General features: G+C 38.9%; 1 protein-coding gene across 1 annotated transcript in view; it reads right to left on the bottom strand.

Annotated features, from left to right (window-relative positions):
• The window catches only part of Spef2 (sperm flagellar 2), a 194,739-nt gene that overhangs the window by 34,188 nt on the left and 141,687 nt on the right, over window positions 1-18,864 (bottom strand). The window contains 4 exon segments of the mRNA XM_060380473.1: window positions 1,310-1,438; window positions 3,266-3,419; window positions 12,888-13,068; window positions 17,575-17,726. Coding sequence (XP_060236456.1) covers window positions 1,310-1,438; window positions 3,266-3,419; window positions 12,888-13,068; window positions 17,575-17,726 — 616 coding nt within the window.

Below are 18,864 nucleotides of genomic sequence, written 5' to 3'. Positions count from 1 at the left end.
ATTCATCAATATAAGTACAGTGGACTCTATCTCACAGCAAAGCAAAATCAAATGTGTAGTAAAGTCTTTTGAGGGTTTAAACTAAAGTTATTCACAAGCTTTAGTAAGTGTGGTGCCTGGGAGATCAGGTATTGATTCTTCCTTACCCACACTATAGTTGTATGTGCTTTCTTTCCCTTCTGTTCCAAAGTCAATCCCAAATCCATCTCTGCAGTACTCAGGGCCATGAGTCATCAGCTCCCAGCATTATGCCTGAGCAATCTGCTTAGGTTTCATTACCACCCAGCTTCCACAGGAAAAGGACCTTTTTGCTGTTGAGGCAGGATCTGGCTTCCCAAGTTACTCCTTCATGAGCCCTCGTTGAATAGTTTTTATATCTTCTTTGCTTTGGCACATACCTTTGCTCTCTGGTCCTGCCCCCAGCTTGTCTCATTTTTCCATACTGGTTCAGCCCACATTAGTTCTGGGAAGTCTTTCTCAGTGCCTTTCCACCTCGTCCCATAAGCCTCTTTCCAACATCACAGGATGTTATAAGTGATTGCTTATATCTCCCTTCTTCTGCCTCTATTACTGTCTGGTTTGCTTTTCTAAAGCTCATGGATATGCAACCATCAAAGAAGGGAGCAGTAAAAAGCTTGTAACTTGAGGAATTGGATTTTATCTCATTGAGGATCTTGTATCATGTGAATTCAAAGATGGAGTGCACTGGAAAATTGTGGAATCGGGTGTGAACAGACATTGAGGAGAGAAAAATATGTTCTACTCTCCAGATGCCTCCCAGCTCCCTGAGTTCAAGTTTTTCTGTTGGATTTTGGGAACAAGTGGTGGTGGGTGGAGGGGTGAATCGAGAAAAGAGGAGAAAAGCGGGAGCTGGGAAAAATCCTTAGTTAATGTTTCCCTCGTAAAAATCTTCTAGTTGCCTCGATATGATATGATGGTTTTCATGTGCTAGGCTCAGAGAGGAAAACCCCCAGCAAAACCCCTCTCCTCAACCCCCCAAAATGGCAAGTCCATTGACTTGGTCCAAAATGACATTCTTGGCTCAGTTCAAGCTGGGCTATAGAAGGATTGTTGGAGAGACAAAAGCTCGTCATTCCTTGGGAACCTTTCAAAATAAATAGCTCCTATGCTATTACAGTCGCCAAAGCTTGGTTTTATGATCAAATAAAAAACTATATGAATTGTGTGTTTTCAGTCTTTCTGCTGAGTTCTGAGACTCAACGGGAGGCTACTGATGAGCCCCGCCTGGGTCTTTCGGCTACTGGTTTACTCTCTATCGACAGCAGTCTTACTTGATTCCCCCTCCTACCTTCCATCTGCAAAGCAGCAAGATGTTCTTCCTTTATCCTGAGCTTCAGTTCATTTTTTCTTTCTATTTCAGCCACTTCCTCAGGCGATATCGTGACGGGACTGACATCAGACACAGGTGGTGATTTACCTGAAAGGTAACTAAAATGTGGTGAGTCAATTCCCAGTATGCGAGGTTATGGACAGGACATGTGGACAATATGATCATATAGCAAAATCTGTACAGTCAAAAACTGTGAGGGATTTTGAAACAAGAAACCTTGGACTCCTTGGGAATGGGCAGTGAAGTGTTTATAATCTTTCATTGAGGATTCTGTGAGCTTTTTTTTGGCTGCATTCATAAAAAATGTGTGTCACATCTTAAGAATAAAACATGTATGTATGTAGCATGTGTAGAAGTGATTACAGAATGAAAAAAATATGATGAAAATCAAGGTTTGAGGACAAAAATTAGCCAAGTTCATTACAATGTAGTTGACAGTAGATATTGGCCTCTGGCAGAATTACTACTTCTTAGGGAATTTCTTAAATTTGAAAGTGGTTTTCAGTTTTATTTTTTTTCTAAGAAAAGATCAACAATTAACTAAAAAATATGGCTGAAATGTAATAATGTTCATGAATAGTTATCCAAATTAATTATTTTTTTTTTAATTTGTGCCCACCTACAAGCATTTCAGTGACTACATAAACTGATTGGAAATTAGGAGTTTGTAGACGTCTGTTGAGAATCTACCCAAAGCAGTGTGATTCTATTTCAGGCCCAGTTTTGAATTTCTGCACAGGTCAATGATTATTCTTGGTGGTATGGTCACAAGGGGCTCAAATGTGAAGGAAAAGGAAGTAGAGTAAGAAACCGAGGGGTTATTTGCTGTACTAAGAGATGAATGTATAGATTACAAATAAAGGAGAGATTAGCCTCTGCATTTGTTTTGTCATTAAAGACTGGACTTGGCCCCTTACCGCAATGAAGTAAACAAATGTTTCCCTGAAGTGCTAAAACTTTTACTGATTGGAACATGAGATGACCTAAGGCAGCCTGTTCTTTACCAATACATTTAGTCTCTCCTTTGCTACAAGGCTCGTCACAGCCCTTTGCTTATTTTCAGCCTGCCCCCCCCCCCCTTTTTGGCAATCATCATAATCATCATAGAGTGTTTTCCCCACAGTAGGTGCTTAATAAACACACTGTAGCAATCTGTCCTTTTCCACTTTTCATTTCTTGCCTCAAATGACATAAAAAAAAAAAAGTCCACATAGAAACATTGAGAGGAAAAACACAACATTTGTGCTGTTGCTTAAAGTCAGTGGGGGTCTCTCTCAGCCTATTTTCTCTGTTGTTCTCCTTTCATGACTCTTAGGCAAAGATTTAGGTAGGAGTGTTCCAACAGAGAACAATTTTCTTAGATTTGAGGGCTCCTGAGACTTGCAGAGAGCCTTTTAACTTCTGCAGCAGACATCCCCAGATATGAGCCCTAATAAGGTAAAAGCTGCCTTTGAAATATATATCTGCTGAGTTTTTTTAAATTAAATTTTTATTATTTTTTATATTAGTTACAGTTTATTTACTTTGTATCCCAGCCGTAGTCCCCTCCCTCATTCTCTCCAAATCTCACCCTTCCTCCCTCATCTCCTTCCTGCCCCTCTGTAAGTCCGCTGATGGGGGAGGTCCTCCTCCCCTTCCCTCTGACCCTAGCTTATCCGGTCTCTTCAGGACTGGCTGCCATGTCCGTCCTCCTCTGTGGCCTGCGTTTGCTATTTGCTTAAACAGATTAGATGGTGCTGATATGCAATGTGGTTTACCAGCACAACCACAGCCTGCTGACACTTGGGTCTATAATTGAAAACAATGACTAGCATCCAAATGGCCCAGAAGCTAACAAGGCCTGGTTAATGGCTTGTTTCCCACCAAGAAGAGGATTGAAGTGATGTGGGGACCAGGTCCCAGCGCCATGAATACCTTTTCCTTTCTTTTCTGGCTTTTTCTTCTTTGGTTGCTCTTTCTCCTTCTTGGCTTTTTTATTTGCACCCGCCTGAGGAGACTTTTCTCTGGTATCTACTGAGATCAATTCTTTTTCTTCCTCTATGAACCTTTGATGGACTTCAGCAGCCACCTGTATGGTAGCAGTATTTCAGTTAGGATAGCATTTAGCAAATAGGATGATCACTTGGATTTAGTCTCTTAGACTCCACTGAACAACAATGCCCAAATCCTCACCCTTTAAGGAGCACACAGAGTGAATGATCCTGCAGCTGTCTGAAGGGAGGCTCTCATTTTATTAATCCATGATTGCAATGCAGCTTTGTGTATATCAGTTTAAACTCTAATTTGGCAAATGTAAGATTTTGTGCATGATCATTTAGTTTTATCTCCACTGATAAACCAGCCTCCTCCATCTTAGGCTTGAAAGCCATCTTGCAGTAAAAACAAACTACATTCAATCCTGTTTACAATTAAATCTGTTTCTCAAGGATTGGGCTATGCCCTACCTCTAACCTTAACTACAAATGGTTCTGTACTGCCTGTTCCAGGAAACAGCAACTCTGCCTCTGTCTCAGAAGGGTGTTATCTCCTTGTTATGACCACCTTGAAACCATATCTTTGTTTCAGGAGGTTGTTATGACCAGCTTGCTATCTGCTCATGTTCTGCTCCTGTAATCCTGCCTATTTGTCTGCCAGATTCCCTAATTTGGAAACCCCTTACTCCTGAACTATAAAATTTCCTATGTTCCCCACGTCTAAAGCTGATCTCTCTTTTTTTTTTAATTTTTTTTATTTTTTATTTTTTTTATCAGTTACATTTTATTAACTCTGTATTCCAGCCGTGTCCCGATCCCTCATTCCCTCCCAGTCCCTCCCTCCCTCCCTCATCTCCACCGTGCCCCTTTCCAAGTCCACTGATAGGGGGGACCTCCTCCCCATTCATCTGATCCTGTTTTATCAGGTATCTTCAGGACTGGCTGCAAAGCTCTCCTCTGTGGCCTAACAGGACTGCTCCTCCCTTCGGGGGTGGGGAGACCAAAGAGCCAGTCATTGAGTTCCTGTTAGAAATAGTCCCTGTTCCCCTCACTTTGGGAAACCAATTGGTTACTGAGCTACCACAGGCTACATCTGAGTGGAGGTTCTAGGTTATATCCATACATGGTCCTTGGTTGAATGTCAGTCTCAGAAAAGACCCTGTGCCCAGATATATTTGGTCCTTGTGGAGCTCCTATCCAATTTGCAGGCAAATGGTGGGATCTAGAAAAGATCATTCTGAGTGAAATATCCCAGAAGGAGAAAGACAAACATGGGATATACTCACTTATATAGACCTATAAGATATGATAAACATAATGAAATCTATACACCTAAAAAAGATAATCAATTGAGCGGACATGGGGTAAGATGATCAATCCTCATTTAGAAAGACAGATGGGATGTGCATTGAACATATGACAGGAGTCTACTGAGCGCATCTGAAAGACTCTAACTAGCAGTGTTTTCAAAGCAAAGACTCATGACCAAACCTTTGGCAGAGTACAGGGAATCATAAGAAAGAAGGGGAGTTAGTCTAAAGCTGATCTCTTAAACCCTGCTCATGCATAGCAATAAAAAATCTGGCCATGATTTGGATTGGTGATCTTTCCCCTCCCATCTTTCAGATTAACCACCTCTATGAATTTGACATTAGCATCATCTTCCACGTTTGTTTTCTCTTGCCTCTAGGACAGGCTTTTCCTCCCCATATCATTTTCTGCTCTAGTTTCCTTTCTGTTCCTGTGATAAATACCATGACCAAAGCAACCCAGAGAAGAATGGGTTTATTTGGTTTACACCTCCCTAGGACAGTCCATACTTAATAGAAGTCAAGGTAGAATCCCAACCAGTCCCAGCCAGAGGGACAGAGTGACAGTTCTTACTGCTTTTTCCCCCCATTGCTTACTCAGATTGCTTTCTTAATCAAGCCAGGACCACCTGCCCAGGACTATGCCTTATCATATCAACTGTTAATCAAGAGAAAAATTTTCAGAGACTTGCCTACAGGACAATCTGGTAGAGACAGTTCCCCAAATGATGTTCCCCAGGTTGAGATGACTCTAACTTGTGTCAAGTTGACAGAAAAATAACCAGCACATTTTCTTAAACTTTCATAGTTGACTCTATTACAAATGCTAATTTCTGGGCCCAAGACCTAGTTACAGTCCAGAATGCATTCTCAGGGATATCATACCGTATAATTGTTGTGTAAACTTTGTTCCCCATTGTAAACCCCAAAACTATGGACTGTAAAACCCTGTTTCTTGTTTAGTGTGGTTCGGACCTATCATACACCTTTAATCCAAGAAATTTCTGTTTACTGTCAACAGGTGATTTCGGTGTGGTTCAGCCAGCTCTAGCACACACCTTTAATCCAAGAGCTTTCTGTACACAGGATTTAATAAAGTTAACTTTAGGTTACTTTAGGTCAAGAGGCGGAGCAAGAAACCAGCTGACAGGGATTCAAGAGTAGGCGGGACTTTGAGCTGAGGGGTATTTAAGACAGGGTGTGAAAGGAGGAGGGGATTTCAGTTGAAGCTCTGGCTTCAGTTTACGCTTCAGCTCCTCAGCTCCCGGGCTTCTGGGGCTTTGAGTGAGCAAGTTTTTGGCTTTTTTTTTTCTTTCTTTTTCTTTTTCTTTCTTTTTTTTTTTTTTTTTTTTTTTTTTTTGCCTTTTCCTCCTGGGCTGTCTAGTAAACCCTTTGGGTTTTTTTCCATCCAGACTTGAGCTGAGAAGGAAGGTCAGCTGGGTGCTTTCTCTGCTTCTTTGATCTAGCAGGTTTTCACCCCAGCATCTGGCATGTGAGTCTTTATTGGTTAAATGGAATGGTCGAAATCTTCATTTTTTTTTTTTTTTTTTGTTTATAACAACAAGGTGAAGCTTCAGTTTCAGGATTGTTTTCGTTTTCTTTTTCCATTTTTTATTTAAATTTTTTTATTAATTATACTTTATTCACTTGTATTCCCCCATAAGCCCCTTCCTTCTCCCCTCCCAATCACCCTCCCTCCCCCTAGATGCCCCTCAACTGAAGAATGGATGCAGAAATTGTGATACATCTACACAATGGAATATTACTCAGCAATGAAAAATAAAGAAATCATGAAATTTTCAGGTAAATGGTGGGACCTGGAAAGGATCATCCTGAGTGAGCTGTCCCAGAAGCAGAAAGACACACATGGTATATACTCACTCATATAGACATGTAATATAGGATAAACCTACTAAATTCTGTACATCTAAAGAAACTAATCAAGAGAGAGGACCCTGACTAAAATGCTCAATCCCCATCCTGAAAGGCAAAGAGGAAGGACATCAGAAAAAGAAGAAAACAGGAAACAAGCTAGAAACCCACCACGTAGGGCCTCTGAAAGGCTCTGCCCTGCAGACTATCAAAGCAGATGCTGAGACTTATGGCCAACTTTTGGGCAGTGTTTTTTTTCCACTTTAACCCTATCTAAATATTCTCCTGTGCACTATAGAGAAAATGAGATAAAAATTTCACATCCCTCTATCTAGTTCTGGAGAAAGGAGGTCCTAAATCAGTTGAATCATAAAAATTTTAATCCTATGTATCAATTCTAGCTCTTGACACCCTCCCAGAAGATTCACTGCTTGTGGAGATAATATTTTCCACTGGCTAACGTGATAGTCCCTAGCTTCTCCTACTCTCTGACTTCATATGTGTCTCCAATCATAGTTAGCCTCTCTCTCATGTTCACGGATGTCTGGATTACGGCTGTATTATTACTCCAAGATTTTCACAGAATAGGGAAATTCTACCCTTATACTGAGGAGATACAGGCTTTTACTGGGCCCTCTTCACATCCTCTCTCCTTTAAGATTTTCTATATACTTTCAGGTTATAGAAAGCCTTGTCTCAGGGCTACATATATACACTCAGAAGACATGATGTATAACTGCAGAACATTAACTACTAAATACTCTCCATCTTATACATACAAGCACATATGTAAAAATATTGACCACACTGAAGTATATATAGAGTAGAATGGTGGCTATCAGGGGTTGAAGGTAGATGGGTAGGGGATAGTGAAAAATGTTGGTTAAAGGGTAAACTGTCTTAGTCAAATGAAAGAAAAAATATCTGATGGCCTATTACATAGCATAGTAATAGCAGTGAATAATGTATTTTATATTTAGAATTTGCTAGAGGGGTGGATTTTAAATGTTTACTACAAAGAATTGATAAGGAAATGAAATGGCAGATATATTATTAATTTGGTTAACCATTTTAAGATGCCTATCAATATCTAAATGTCAAATTATAATTCAAAAAGACCTGTTTTTACTGTTTATAAATGTAAATTTTAAGCATACCTGTGATGTTTTAAATAAAATCTCAAACTGTTCAATTTTACCAATGAAGACTCAGGAGCCAGATGCTAGTGTGAAAACCTGCTAGCTCAGAGAAGCAGAGAAAGCCATACAGCTGACCTTTTTACTTACCTCGCATCCTGAAGGAAAAAGCCCAAACCTAAAAGCCAAAAGGCCAAAAGATCAAAGTTAAAAGCCCCCAAAGACAAAAGGCCCAAAGCCAAAATCCCAAGGCCAAAAGTTTACTAGCTCAGCTGATAGCCCAGGAGGAAAAGGCCTGCTAAGCTACCCAACAGCCTAGGAAGAAAAAGTTAAAAGCCAAAACAAACAAACAAACAAAACTCCTTTTCCTTCTTCATGCTGTCTTAAATACCCTTCAAATCAAAGTCCTTTCTTTCTAGTTAATCGCTGTCAGATGGTTTCTTGCCCTGCTTCTTGACTTAGGGTTAACTTTATTAAATCCTGTTACAGAAAACTCTTGAATTACAGGTGTGTGCTAAGACTGACCCACACCAAACCAGAAACAAGTTTCTACAGTTCACAGTCTAGAATTTCACAATGGGCTCAAATATCCTGCAACATATATGCATGTTTACATATAAAATGTCTATCATTTTTCTTTCTTTATGTGTTTGTCTGTCTGTCTGTCTATAGAAAATCTTTATCTAAGGACTATGCCACTCAGGTTTTTCTTGTTTCTAGAAATACTAGAACTAAATACTAAGTTCATCTAACTCTGGAGCAATGAAGATTACTTGTAAGAACTGAGAGAAGAGCAAGTATATAAAATACCCCTGCACTTCGGAGGTCAGGAAATGGGAATCACTAAAATTATATGTATTTATTTCTAGAAGCATTTTTGAGGTCCAGATCTGATATGATTTTTGAGATTAGTAGAATGAGGAGAATGGAGAAGAATATATATCCCCCTCAAAGGCATTTGTAATCTTGTTTGCAAAAGGCCAGTCAGTTGCTGCCTTCTCCAGACTCCTGACACACACTTGGTGCCTCATGGCCCAGCATGCAGCAGTTTCTAACTTCTCCATGGACATTAACCCTCATCACCTGTTAATGAGCTTTCACACTCCCAGACCTACTTGTGCTTTCCCTGACTTTAGGTACCTGTGTTTTACTTATGGAGGACAGTGCTTGTTAACTGATGGATTTTCTTTTAAAATTGTAATATGTCATAGGATGATCTGCCAACAGCACTTGAGATATCCAGAAAAGCTACATAGAAAAAGCCAGTTTGGGTGGATTCTTTTTGGAATTTTTTTTTTCCAACAGATGACCTTTTGACAAAAATGGATTTCATGCTATCTACTGTGCCTTCCAGTTCTTGGTAAAATTGAAAGCTTTAGTGTTAAACAGACCCCCTTTAAATTTCAAGCAATCTCATTTTTTTTTAATTTGTTCTTGCAAAGTCATGTAAGTTAGCAATTTCCTTTAAAATTGGATTTATCTCCTTGGCAAACAACCTCATGATGATGATGAAGGTAATGATTATCATTAGAATTTTTCTTGTCTACCTCTTTCAAAGACCTCCAGATCTTTTTCAAAAATTAGCAGAATTTAGAATACATTCTTTAGAGTAGCTGCTAAGGCTGGCAAGAACTTTAAACATAATGATTTGCCATTGTAGGTGTTAAATATGACTTCTCTGAAATCATTACATACCTATCAATTAGAAAGTTTTGCTAAAATTAACATAGCATACTAAATGAATAGCTTTTGGCAAAACTGCTCCTTAGAAAAAGCCCGAATTAAAGTGCAGCTCATTCCAATTGCAGCAATCTAGGTCGGAACTGTTTGCCTACATCCATTTTCTGAACCACACCTGTCGCATTTGGAACTCAAAGTTCCTTTAAATGTTTGTTTTCTAACAAGGCACAGTTTAATCATTCAAGAGTGTGGGTGCTAAACTCATGACTATCTTTTTTTTTTTTTTCAAAATTTTGACTGCTTTTAATGAGTAACATTAGATTTATAGAAGTCTATTGTAACATATAAAATCCTTATTCAAATATAATTCATATACAGTATTAATAATGATATTAAGTGATCATTTTCCCTATGCTCACTATGAGACATTCCAAAGTACAAAAGAAAAATGCGCAACTTTAAGTAAATTTCTAGAAAATGAATTGTATTTTATAGTTTCTAAAACATTTCAACATACTCTACTTCACTGAATGTCAATTGTTTGAGAAATTTTTCTCATGAGTTAGAGAAAAATCGAAGACTTAGAGAAGCTAACAGGTTTTTCAAAACTCAAAACAGACTGTGTGTAATTGTGACATGTAGTTGATACCGGCTGCACGTTTATCTCTGTAAGATAGGTAGGTTTGTTGGAGCATGTGTGACGTGCCCGTTATGTTTCTGAAGTTCAATTAATAATACAAATAACTCATGATCTTTCTAGAAAACCTGCACCTGCTTTCCACTCTCTGGGACTTGTGTTTGTGGTTTCTGTGCTAATCATCATTGTCAGCACCATCGTCTTTTTATTGGCTGCAGTGTCGTGAGCATGGCAGCAGCATCTTAACACTGCACTGATAACTCAGGATTATGTGTTAGGTGTGGTCATTGTGCCAAATTAAAGTATGTGGAAAGTAATCGAACCATCAGAAAAACACTAACAAGTAGAGGCTTAGAGTACTTGCTAAGCAAGGGTGGAGACCTGAGTTTGAATCTTCAGAAATGACGGAATGCTGAGGGCAGTGTTGGCCCTCTGTAGTGTCAGTGCAGCAAGATCAGAGGTAGAAGCAGGAGAATCCCCTCAAGATCATGATATGATATGGCTAGCCTGTAGTTACTAACTTACTATGTATTCCATGGTTGGGCACCAAGAGAATATTAACTGAGTCTATTCTGAGGGGCAAAAACTAACAAATGGGCGACACTGTGAGGCTTTTAAAATAAAGATACTAAAAGAAAATATATGTAAATAATCTCAAAGTTTAATTTCTAAAAAGTTCATTATATGTAAAGATTATCCCCAAATAAGATGTTCAATTCACTAGAAAGGTTTTTCATCTAAAAATTTCCATGGGTCTGGGTTCATAGTCTCAAATACATATAAAGGAAGAATCAAGCAAATTGAAGAAAGGAATAGGTTTATTCTTAGAATAAACATTTAGCACAGCTCTTGATAATTCCAAGTAAAAAACAAATACAAACAATAAAGTATATGCATTTTAAGCAATGATACACACACATACACACACCAAACACACACAAGCAAGTGATGTGTAGATGGCAGCATATAGTCCCAGGTCGAAGGAAGCTTTGTATACTCATGGCCACTGAGGAATACGTGTAAGAATGTTCAAGCATATGTGTCCAATGGCATAAAAACACAAACCCAAATGTAGGTCAGTGTCAGCTTCATTAACTAAGTTGTAATACAGTCATGTAATAAAACACTGCATAATGAAGAAAATGAACAGAATAAAACTACCCTTAGAAGACTCTAATGAATAATGTTCTAGAAATGAGAACACACACACACACACACACACACACACACACACAAAAGACAAAGGGTCCATTTCCTTAAAACGCAAAGGCAGGCACTACTGCAAATGTTGTTTAGGAGTTACAGACTTGAGTCAGGAAAGAGCTAATTGAAAAGGTGAGATGGCGGTGCTCGAAGAGGTCTAAGATTTGGACAGTGCATGAGGAGACCTAGCACTGCATGCCTGGTTTTACTCACTCCTGTGTACTGGTGTCATAAATATTTACTTTAGTGTGTAAAGCCAGAAAAATACATTTTTTGCATTTTCTTGATGTGAGAAATGTCCACACTTGAAGGTTTTTTTAAAACAGATGCTGAAACTTATGGCCAACTGTTGGGGAGAGTACAGAGAATCTTATGAAAGAAGTGGGAAATAGTAAGATCTGGAGGGGACAGGAAATCCACAAGGAGAGCAACAGAACCAGAAAATTTGAACAGAGGGGTCTTTCCTGAGACTCATACTCCAACCAAAGTACCATGCATAGAGATAACCTAGAACCCCTGTACAGATGTAGCCCATGACAGCTTAGTGTCCAAGTGGGTTACATAGTAATGGGAAGAGGGACTGCCTCTGACATAATCTGATTGGCCTGCTCTTCGATCACCTCCCCCTGAGGGGAGAACAGTCTTACCAGGTCACAGAAGATGACAATGCAGCCACTCCTGATGTGATCTGATCGAGTAAGATCAGAAGGAAGGAGAGGAGGAAGGACCTCCCCTATCAGTGAACTTGGGGAGGGGCATGTGTGAAGAAAAGGGAGGGAAGGTGGGATTAGAAGGGGAGGAGGGGGGGTTTATGGGGGGATACAAAGTGAACAAAATGTAATTAATAAAAATTAAAAAAAAACAAATATGACAAGAAAGAAGTTTGGAATCACTCTTTGAGAGATGAGGAAATCAAAAGAAAAATGGAGGAAAAAGGAGCTATTTCTGTTTTGGGGTAAAGTCAGATACAAAGGTTGATATTGTTTCCTGATTAAATGGAGTACTTCAAATAAATCAAAGAATTCTTGATGCAAAAGGAAAATAAAAGCCAAGTGGTTAGAACAGAAACCAAGCAATAGTCTGCCTTCCTTTAAAAGTGTACCTTAGCTCTCCATTGAAAAGGGTTAATAACATTTACTCTGTTGGGATTTGGAAACAATAACAAGCACACAGGTTGAAGTCGGAGGTTGATGGCCTAATTGGGCTTTGTGTTTTCTTTCAAGACTTTGAAAAATATTTCTAAGAATTAAATTTCATTCATTAAAACTAAAACCAGTAGTATCATTTAAAAACAAATAAACAAAAACATTACATTTCTGGGTTTTCTAGGAAACATAAAATCTGGTCAGGCTTGACCTCCTTATTATTTGACAAAGTAAGCCAGCACAGGGTAGAACATGTTCCCATTAACAGGAGTGTGATTTCTGCAGGTTCACCATCACACCCTCCTAGACACTCTCTTGACCTTTAGTCTCCTGCATTTCCAAGGTAGCTCAGCACTGAAATGAATCTAAGTATTGTCTCACTTCTTTCATGATTTCAGAGACTTGCTGACTGTATCTCTTAACTTTCTATTTCTTTCAGAAAAAAAAAGTCCCTTACATACCAATCATTTCTGAAAGGCATGCATTTTCATGGCATGATTGTGGCGATCACCTACTTGTTGCAGTGTACCGTGTAAATAGCTGGGCTGCTGACAACAGTGTGCCCATAGGCACGGCTTACCATGTGGGAGATGGCCATCGAAGCCTGCTGCCACGTGTCCAGCACTATCTTCTCGTCTACCTCCAGATTATATTCCAAAGCTTCCAGCGGGGGGTCGAGCCTGCCCTTCAGTAATGCTTTCAGCTTGGGTCTGATGGTAGCATTTTCTGGAGAATTGGATATTCGAGGAACTAGAGGAATTCTTTGGGGTGAAAAAAAAAAAACAGAGAAACATAAGGGTTTCATTTAATAGAATTCAATTTTTGTGACAGTATTGGTTTGTTCCTTTTGTTGGTTTTATTGCTTTAATTCACATTTCCAAAGTTTTCCTAGAAAAATTGTTTTGAAGGGGATATGATTAGAAAGTGCAGCAGTCACAATTGTATGGTCTACAAAATCTTGCTAATAATAGAAAGCTCACAGCAACAACAAGATATTTTTTCAGGTTTCGCTCTCAATAATTAAAATAGGAGTATTAGATAATGAAGAAAGATTATTTTTTTTGTCACATTTCCATGGCACATACTTCTCATGAGAGAAATCAGTATGGGCAAAGTAAAACTCGTGAAACTAATTCAAGATGGTCACTATCACTCGGTACCCTGACGTGAATATGAGACCAACACAAATCTGACTGGGGCTCCTGATCAGAGATGATGACGTTAAGGGTGGCTGCCAAAGTGAAGCTTTAGAAAACCTCCCCTTTCTCATTAATGGAGAGTGGGGGTTCATTCTTCATCAAGTGCTGTGGCAAAATACAGGAGTGAGGCTTGTTTTCTGCTTTCTCAATATCGTTTCTTTCTAAAGTGAAGATTTTAGAACGATCTTTGAAAATATGCTATTTCTTTCTTTATTTATTTATAAATTACAGGTTATTCACTTTGTATCCCAGCTGTAGCTCCTTCTCTCGTCCCCTCCCAATCTTACCCACCCTTCCTCATCTCCTCCCTTGACCCTCCCCAAGTCAACTGATAGGGGAGGTCCTCCTCCCCTTCCATCTGACCCTAGCCTATCAGGTCTCATCAGGACTGGCTGCATTGTCTTCATCTGTAGCCAATTAAGGCTGCTCTCCATTAGGGGGAGGTGATAAAAAAGCCAGCCACTGAGTTTATGTCAGAGATAGCCCCTGTTCCCATTACTAGGGAACCCACTTAGAGACTGAGCTGCCCTGGGCTACACTTGTGCAGGGGTTCTAGGTTATCTCCATGCCTGGTTCTTGGTTGGAGTATCAATCTCAGAAAAGACCCCTGTGCCCAGAGTTTTGGTGCTGTTTTCCTTCAGAAGAAGGTGAAAACAAGAAGCAAGACAGGAGCCTACCACGGAGGGCCTCAGAAAGACTCTATTCAGAAGGCTTTTAAAGCGGATGCTGAGACTCATAGCCAAACTATGGGCAGAGTGCAGGAAATCTTATGAAAGAAGGGGGAGATAGAAAGACCTGGAAGTTAAAGAAATTTTATCTGATGCTTCCAAATAAGAAACAAAGCTAGTTTTTTTTTCTTGAGTTCACAATTATCTTCCTAAATTACTGTTCCAGACCCCAGCTTCTTGACTGTGTAAGAACAACTGTTGCTCTACTACTTACCAGCCCGCAGAGGAAGACTATAAAAGACAGTCCTGATGGTACCTGATAGGCTAGGCTCAGATGGAAGGGGAGGAGGTCCTCTCTATGAGGACTGGAGAAGGGGCATGGAAGGAGATGAGGGAGGGAGGAAGGAAGGGTGGGATTGGAGGGGATGAGGGTGGAGGCCACAGCTGGGATACAAAGTTAATTGTAATAAATAAAAAGATATTAAAAATAATAAATAAATAAATTTCTTTAACTTTACGTGTTGATTTTCACAGTGTTTGGTGTTTTGAATGAAAATGTCCCTCATAGGTACATATAATTAAATGCTTAATCCTCAGTTGGTGAACTGTTTGAGAAGGATTTAGGAGTTATGGCTTTGGTTGTTGGAGTACTTATGGCTTTGTTGTAGGTGGTGGTTTCAAAAACCCATGTCATGTCCAATGTTTCTCTGCATGCTTCTTGGCAGATCAGGGTGTAAATCTCTCAGCTACTGTCCCCATACCCAACAGGATGATCATGTAATCAAGCTCACAATTTAATGTTTTTTTAATGTTTTGGTCATAATATATTGTCACAGCAGTAGAACAGTAACTATGACCCAGGACTTGGAATTCTGATGACCTGTCATAATTTTACATGTAATGCATGAAAAAACCGTCACACATTGAATTATATCATAATAACAAATTACTGCTAAATCAAAGCCATTCAAGCTCAAGATTATGTATGTGATCATTACTATACATTTTACATAGCATAACATTTGCTTTTCGGGACAATAGACATTTAGAAAAAGGCTTTGGGTTTATGACCCACTTATTTTTTTAACCAGGATCATCTATCTGTTTGGCTGTGGGCTTGGAGACTTAACTGTTTCCCACACTGCTGAATTCAATGACTGTCCCTCCCCTAGAATCCATCAGTTGCCAACAGTTCAGCCAAAAGGTAAGATATTACGGGCATCTACTCTACCCATGATTGGCTGTTTTCAGGTCCAGTCTTATTCAGACCTGGTACAGGGAACTGCCACTCCTGTGGGGTTAGGTTTGAAATGGCGTATCATGTCCTGATGGTAGCACTTGTAGCCATTCTATCTCCCGCCTCTTACACTCTTTCCACTCAGCCCTGCTGTAGTGTTCCCTGAGCTTTAGATGGTGTGGTATAAACATCATGCTCAGGGTTGAGTCTTATTTATTTGAAGCATCTTAATTGCCAGGGAGTCTCTGCATGCACTGGGAGGAGAGAGGACTGACTGTTGTGTGAGGGGGAGGAGAGGCGGAGAGTGATAGTAACCAGATCTACAGGCATGTGAAATTACCCAAAAACAATTTTAATCAGTAAAAATACAAAGAAGGTGTGGAAATGAGAATAAATGTAAATACATAATAACTCTATGTTAAAATTATAAGTAGTTGAAAATGAGCATAAAATTCATTTATTGGGGAAAATCCCTCTAGTATTGGTAGTCCTGTCACTACCTGAAGATATGAAATTAGGAGTGCTAATTGACTTTATGAGTTCAATTCTTGGAATAATATAAAACATTATTATTCTTGTTATCATAAATAATTTTTAATCAATGAATATAACTATTGCTATGAAAATATTATATTGCTAACATTACTATTATTGTAGGGTTGTTAGAAGGAATGAAGTAGGAAAACTATGTAAAGCTGCTTAAAATTATGCTTTACTTTTTGCAACATGTTATAGATTGTGGTTGATTGGTTGCTGGACTGACTGGTTGTACCAGCAGTTTTGCCACAGCAATGATTTAAGGTTGAGATTGGTACAAAGTTTCCCTGCAAAAAATAGGAACTGTCTGTTCTTCTGTGATCTTATTGCACAAAGCAACATTAATAGCTTCCCCATTATGCCTGGTTTGCTATTATGTGCTAAGAACAGAATGCCCTGCCACTCTAGATACTGAAACGTGGTCTCTTTGGGTGATTCTGATAGTTCTTACTGCCATTGGTCTTCATTATTGCTTTTAATTTCAAAGTTTTCTTAGCATCCTCCTCAATGCTTTTCTTATATTTGGGACCAGAAGAGAGTACATGCTCATCTGTTTGTGTATTCTTGTGTAGATATGGGTCTGGCAAAAATATGATAATATTAAGTGGAAGAATATAAGAGTGAAGAAATGAACCTTGGATCATTGCATAACTTAATTATCTCAAATTATTTTTTGGAAAAAGAAAGGGCTAAACAATGTGATAGCATGAAATTTTCACAATTAAAATCTTAAATATCTGCAAGAGTAGGCCATTACATATTATCCATTAACGAAAGAAACCATCCTTTACTGAAAGCTTGGGACTAGATGTAAAGAGTTTCAACTTGCAGACATGGCCCCGTACACTTTGTAGATTCTATTTTCTGTAATTCTCGCAAAAACCCCTCTTTCACTAGAGTGGAGGGTGAGGCTTGCATTGAATTGTAGTGGCTTGACAGACAAGCAAGTTATCTTAACCTACTTAGATATAACAGTCAGTAAGTGATAGACTCAGGATTTAAACTAGACCTATCTGGTTTCTAAATATATTCATTATGCTGTATTTTGCTTATGCAACTCTTACATCTATGTTGACTGAGCAAGCCCTAGGCAAAATCCTTCCTTTAAATATAAAACACATAGCTCATGTTCTTGGAGGTTCAAACATACCATCCAGTGTCTGCATGTTGTTTGTAAATCTAAGTTCTGCTAGTGCTTCCATGGTTACGTGCAGATGTAACGATCGATGCCTTGCTTCATGCCTTGCTTAATGATCACAAGGAAATATTATTTTAACTTTTTCTTACATTTTAAATTTTATTTTCAAATAATACATTTACTTCTAAATGATTTTGAACTCTGTTTTCAAGTGCTTTATCATAAGTCACATAAATTAAGTAAAAGCAGAGCTTAGAGTTCATTGGCTTGATGCTACACTAAGGGGCCACTACCACTCCCCTCGCCCCACTCTTTCATGATGACATCTTCTTCATTTCTTTTTTCAAACTTTTATTAATTACACTTTATTCACTTTGTATCCCCCCCATAAACCCTCCCTCCTCCCCTCCTAATCCTGCCTTCCCTCCCCCTTCTTCACAATTACAGCGTAACAGGCTGACACAGTGTAACACAGTGATCTGCCTTACCTGAGCTGGCTTTCTGAAATTTCTTTACCATCGAGCTGAACTAACGGTATTCGAGTAAATTTCCTAGTGTCTTCTAGTAGGATTTTGGATTCCATTGCTCTGTAATAATCTTGAAGGAGTCTTTTTGTGTCTTGGAAACGGTTCACTTCTGCCTTTAATAGAGAAAGTAGATATCAAGACCTAAAATAAGAACAGCCCAATCTGTATGCATTTCTGTAATATATATGTATACCAGAGCTGTTTTTTCTTTTTCTTTTCTTTCTTTCTTTCTTTTTTTTTTTTTTTTTTTTTTTGTTTTTTGTTTGTTTTTTTGTTGTTTTGAGACAAGGATTCTCTGGGTAGCCTTAGCTGTCATGGACTGAACTTTGTAGACCAGGCTGGCCTCAAACTCAAAATGATCTGCTTGCCTCTTCTCAGAGTTCTGGGATTAAAGGCATGCGCCACCACACCCAGCCCGCAAACAGAATTTTTAAGATATGTTGGTTGAAACTAAATTTCTAGAAATTCAGAAAGACCTGTAGTTGTCTCTCTGTCCCTAACGTTTCCATAACCGAAGAAAGCAAATGACTTTGCATTATAGGTGTTACTGAGTGTGATTCCGCTTAACCGGGTGACTATGTTATGCTTTTTAATAATTACTCTTAGAGATTCTTCAATTAACCATTGAAGTGACTTCTATGTCTTAGTAATAATTCAGTCATCGTGAGGTGCTGCACAAGCTCTCCATGCAAGAACAAAATAAAACCAACACCAAGCTCTGTTCCCCTGGTACAGTATGAACTGTTTGTGGAAACATGACACACAACAGCACAAAGGAAAACAGTAATTCTCCCAGTACATTTCCTTTCTTGCATAACATGAACTGGGTGGACACAACTCAGAACTTCTCAGTCCTCTCTGCTTTGCTTCTCTGTTGGAGCTGCTAGAAGACACCTCGAAGGAAGCAGAGCAGCAGCGGACTTTGAAATGGCCAATGGTATCTACCAATGGTAATCTACCAATTTGCTTTTCTTTATCATTGAGTTAAAATATTCATACACAGAATAATACCATAGTTTAAAGAAAAGTGCTGGCTGTATGTCATGTTTAGGTTTGTAAAAGTTAAGAGGAAATGTTTTGACTGTATCACACTCGTGGGAACTTTCCCAACACCATATTTACAGGGAATATGATGCAAATATAAGCTTATTCTGGACATGTTGAGTATTGACAATTAGCTTTGGGAAATTAAAGTGTTCGTTTGTGGGGGCGGTTAAAAAGGCTATTCATCATTGAATCAATGGATGTATT

Source organism: Meriones unguiculatus, chromosome 3 (assembly GCF_030254825.1).
Source record: "Meriones unguiculatus strain TT.TT164.6M chromosome 3, Bangor_MerUng_6.1, whole genome shotgun sequence".
Classification (NCBI taxonomy): Eukaryota; Metazoa; Chordata; class Mammalia; order Rodentia; family Muridae; genus Meriones; species Meriones unguiculatus.
This window is presented reverse-complemented; position numbering and strand designations above follow the sequence as displayed.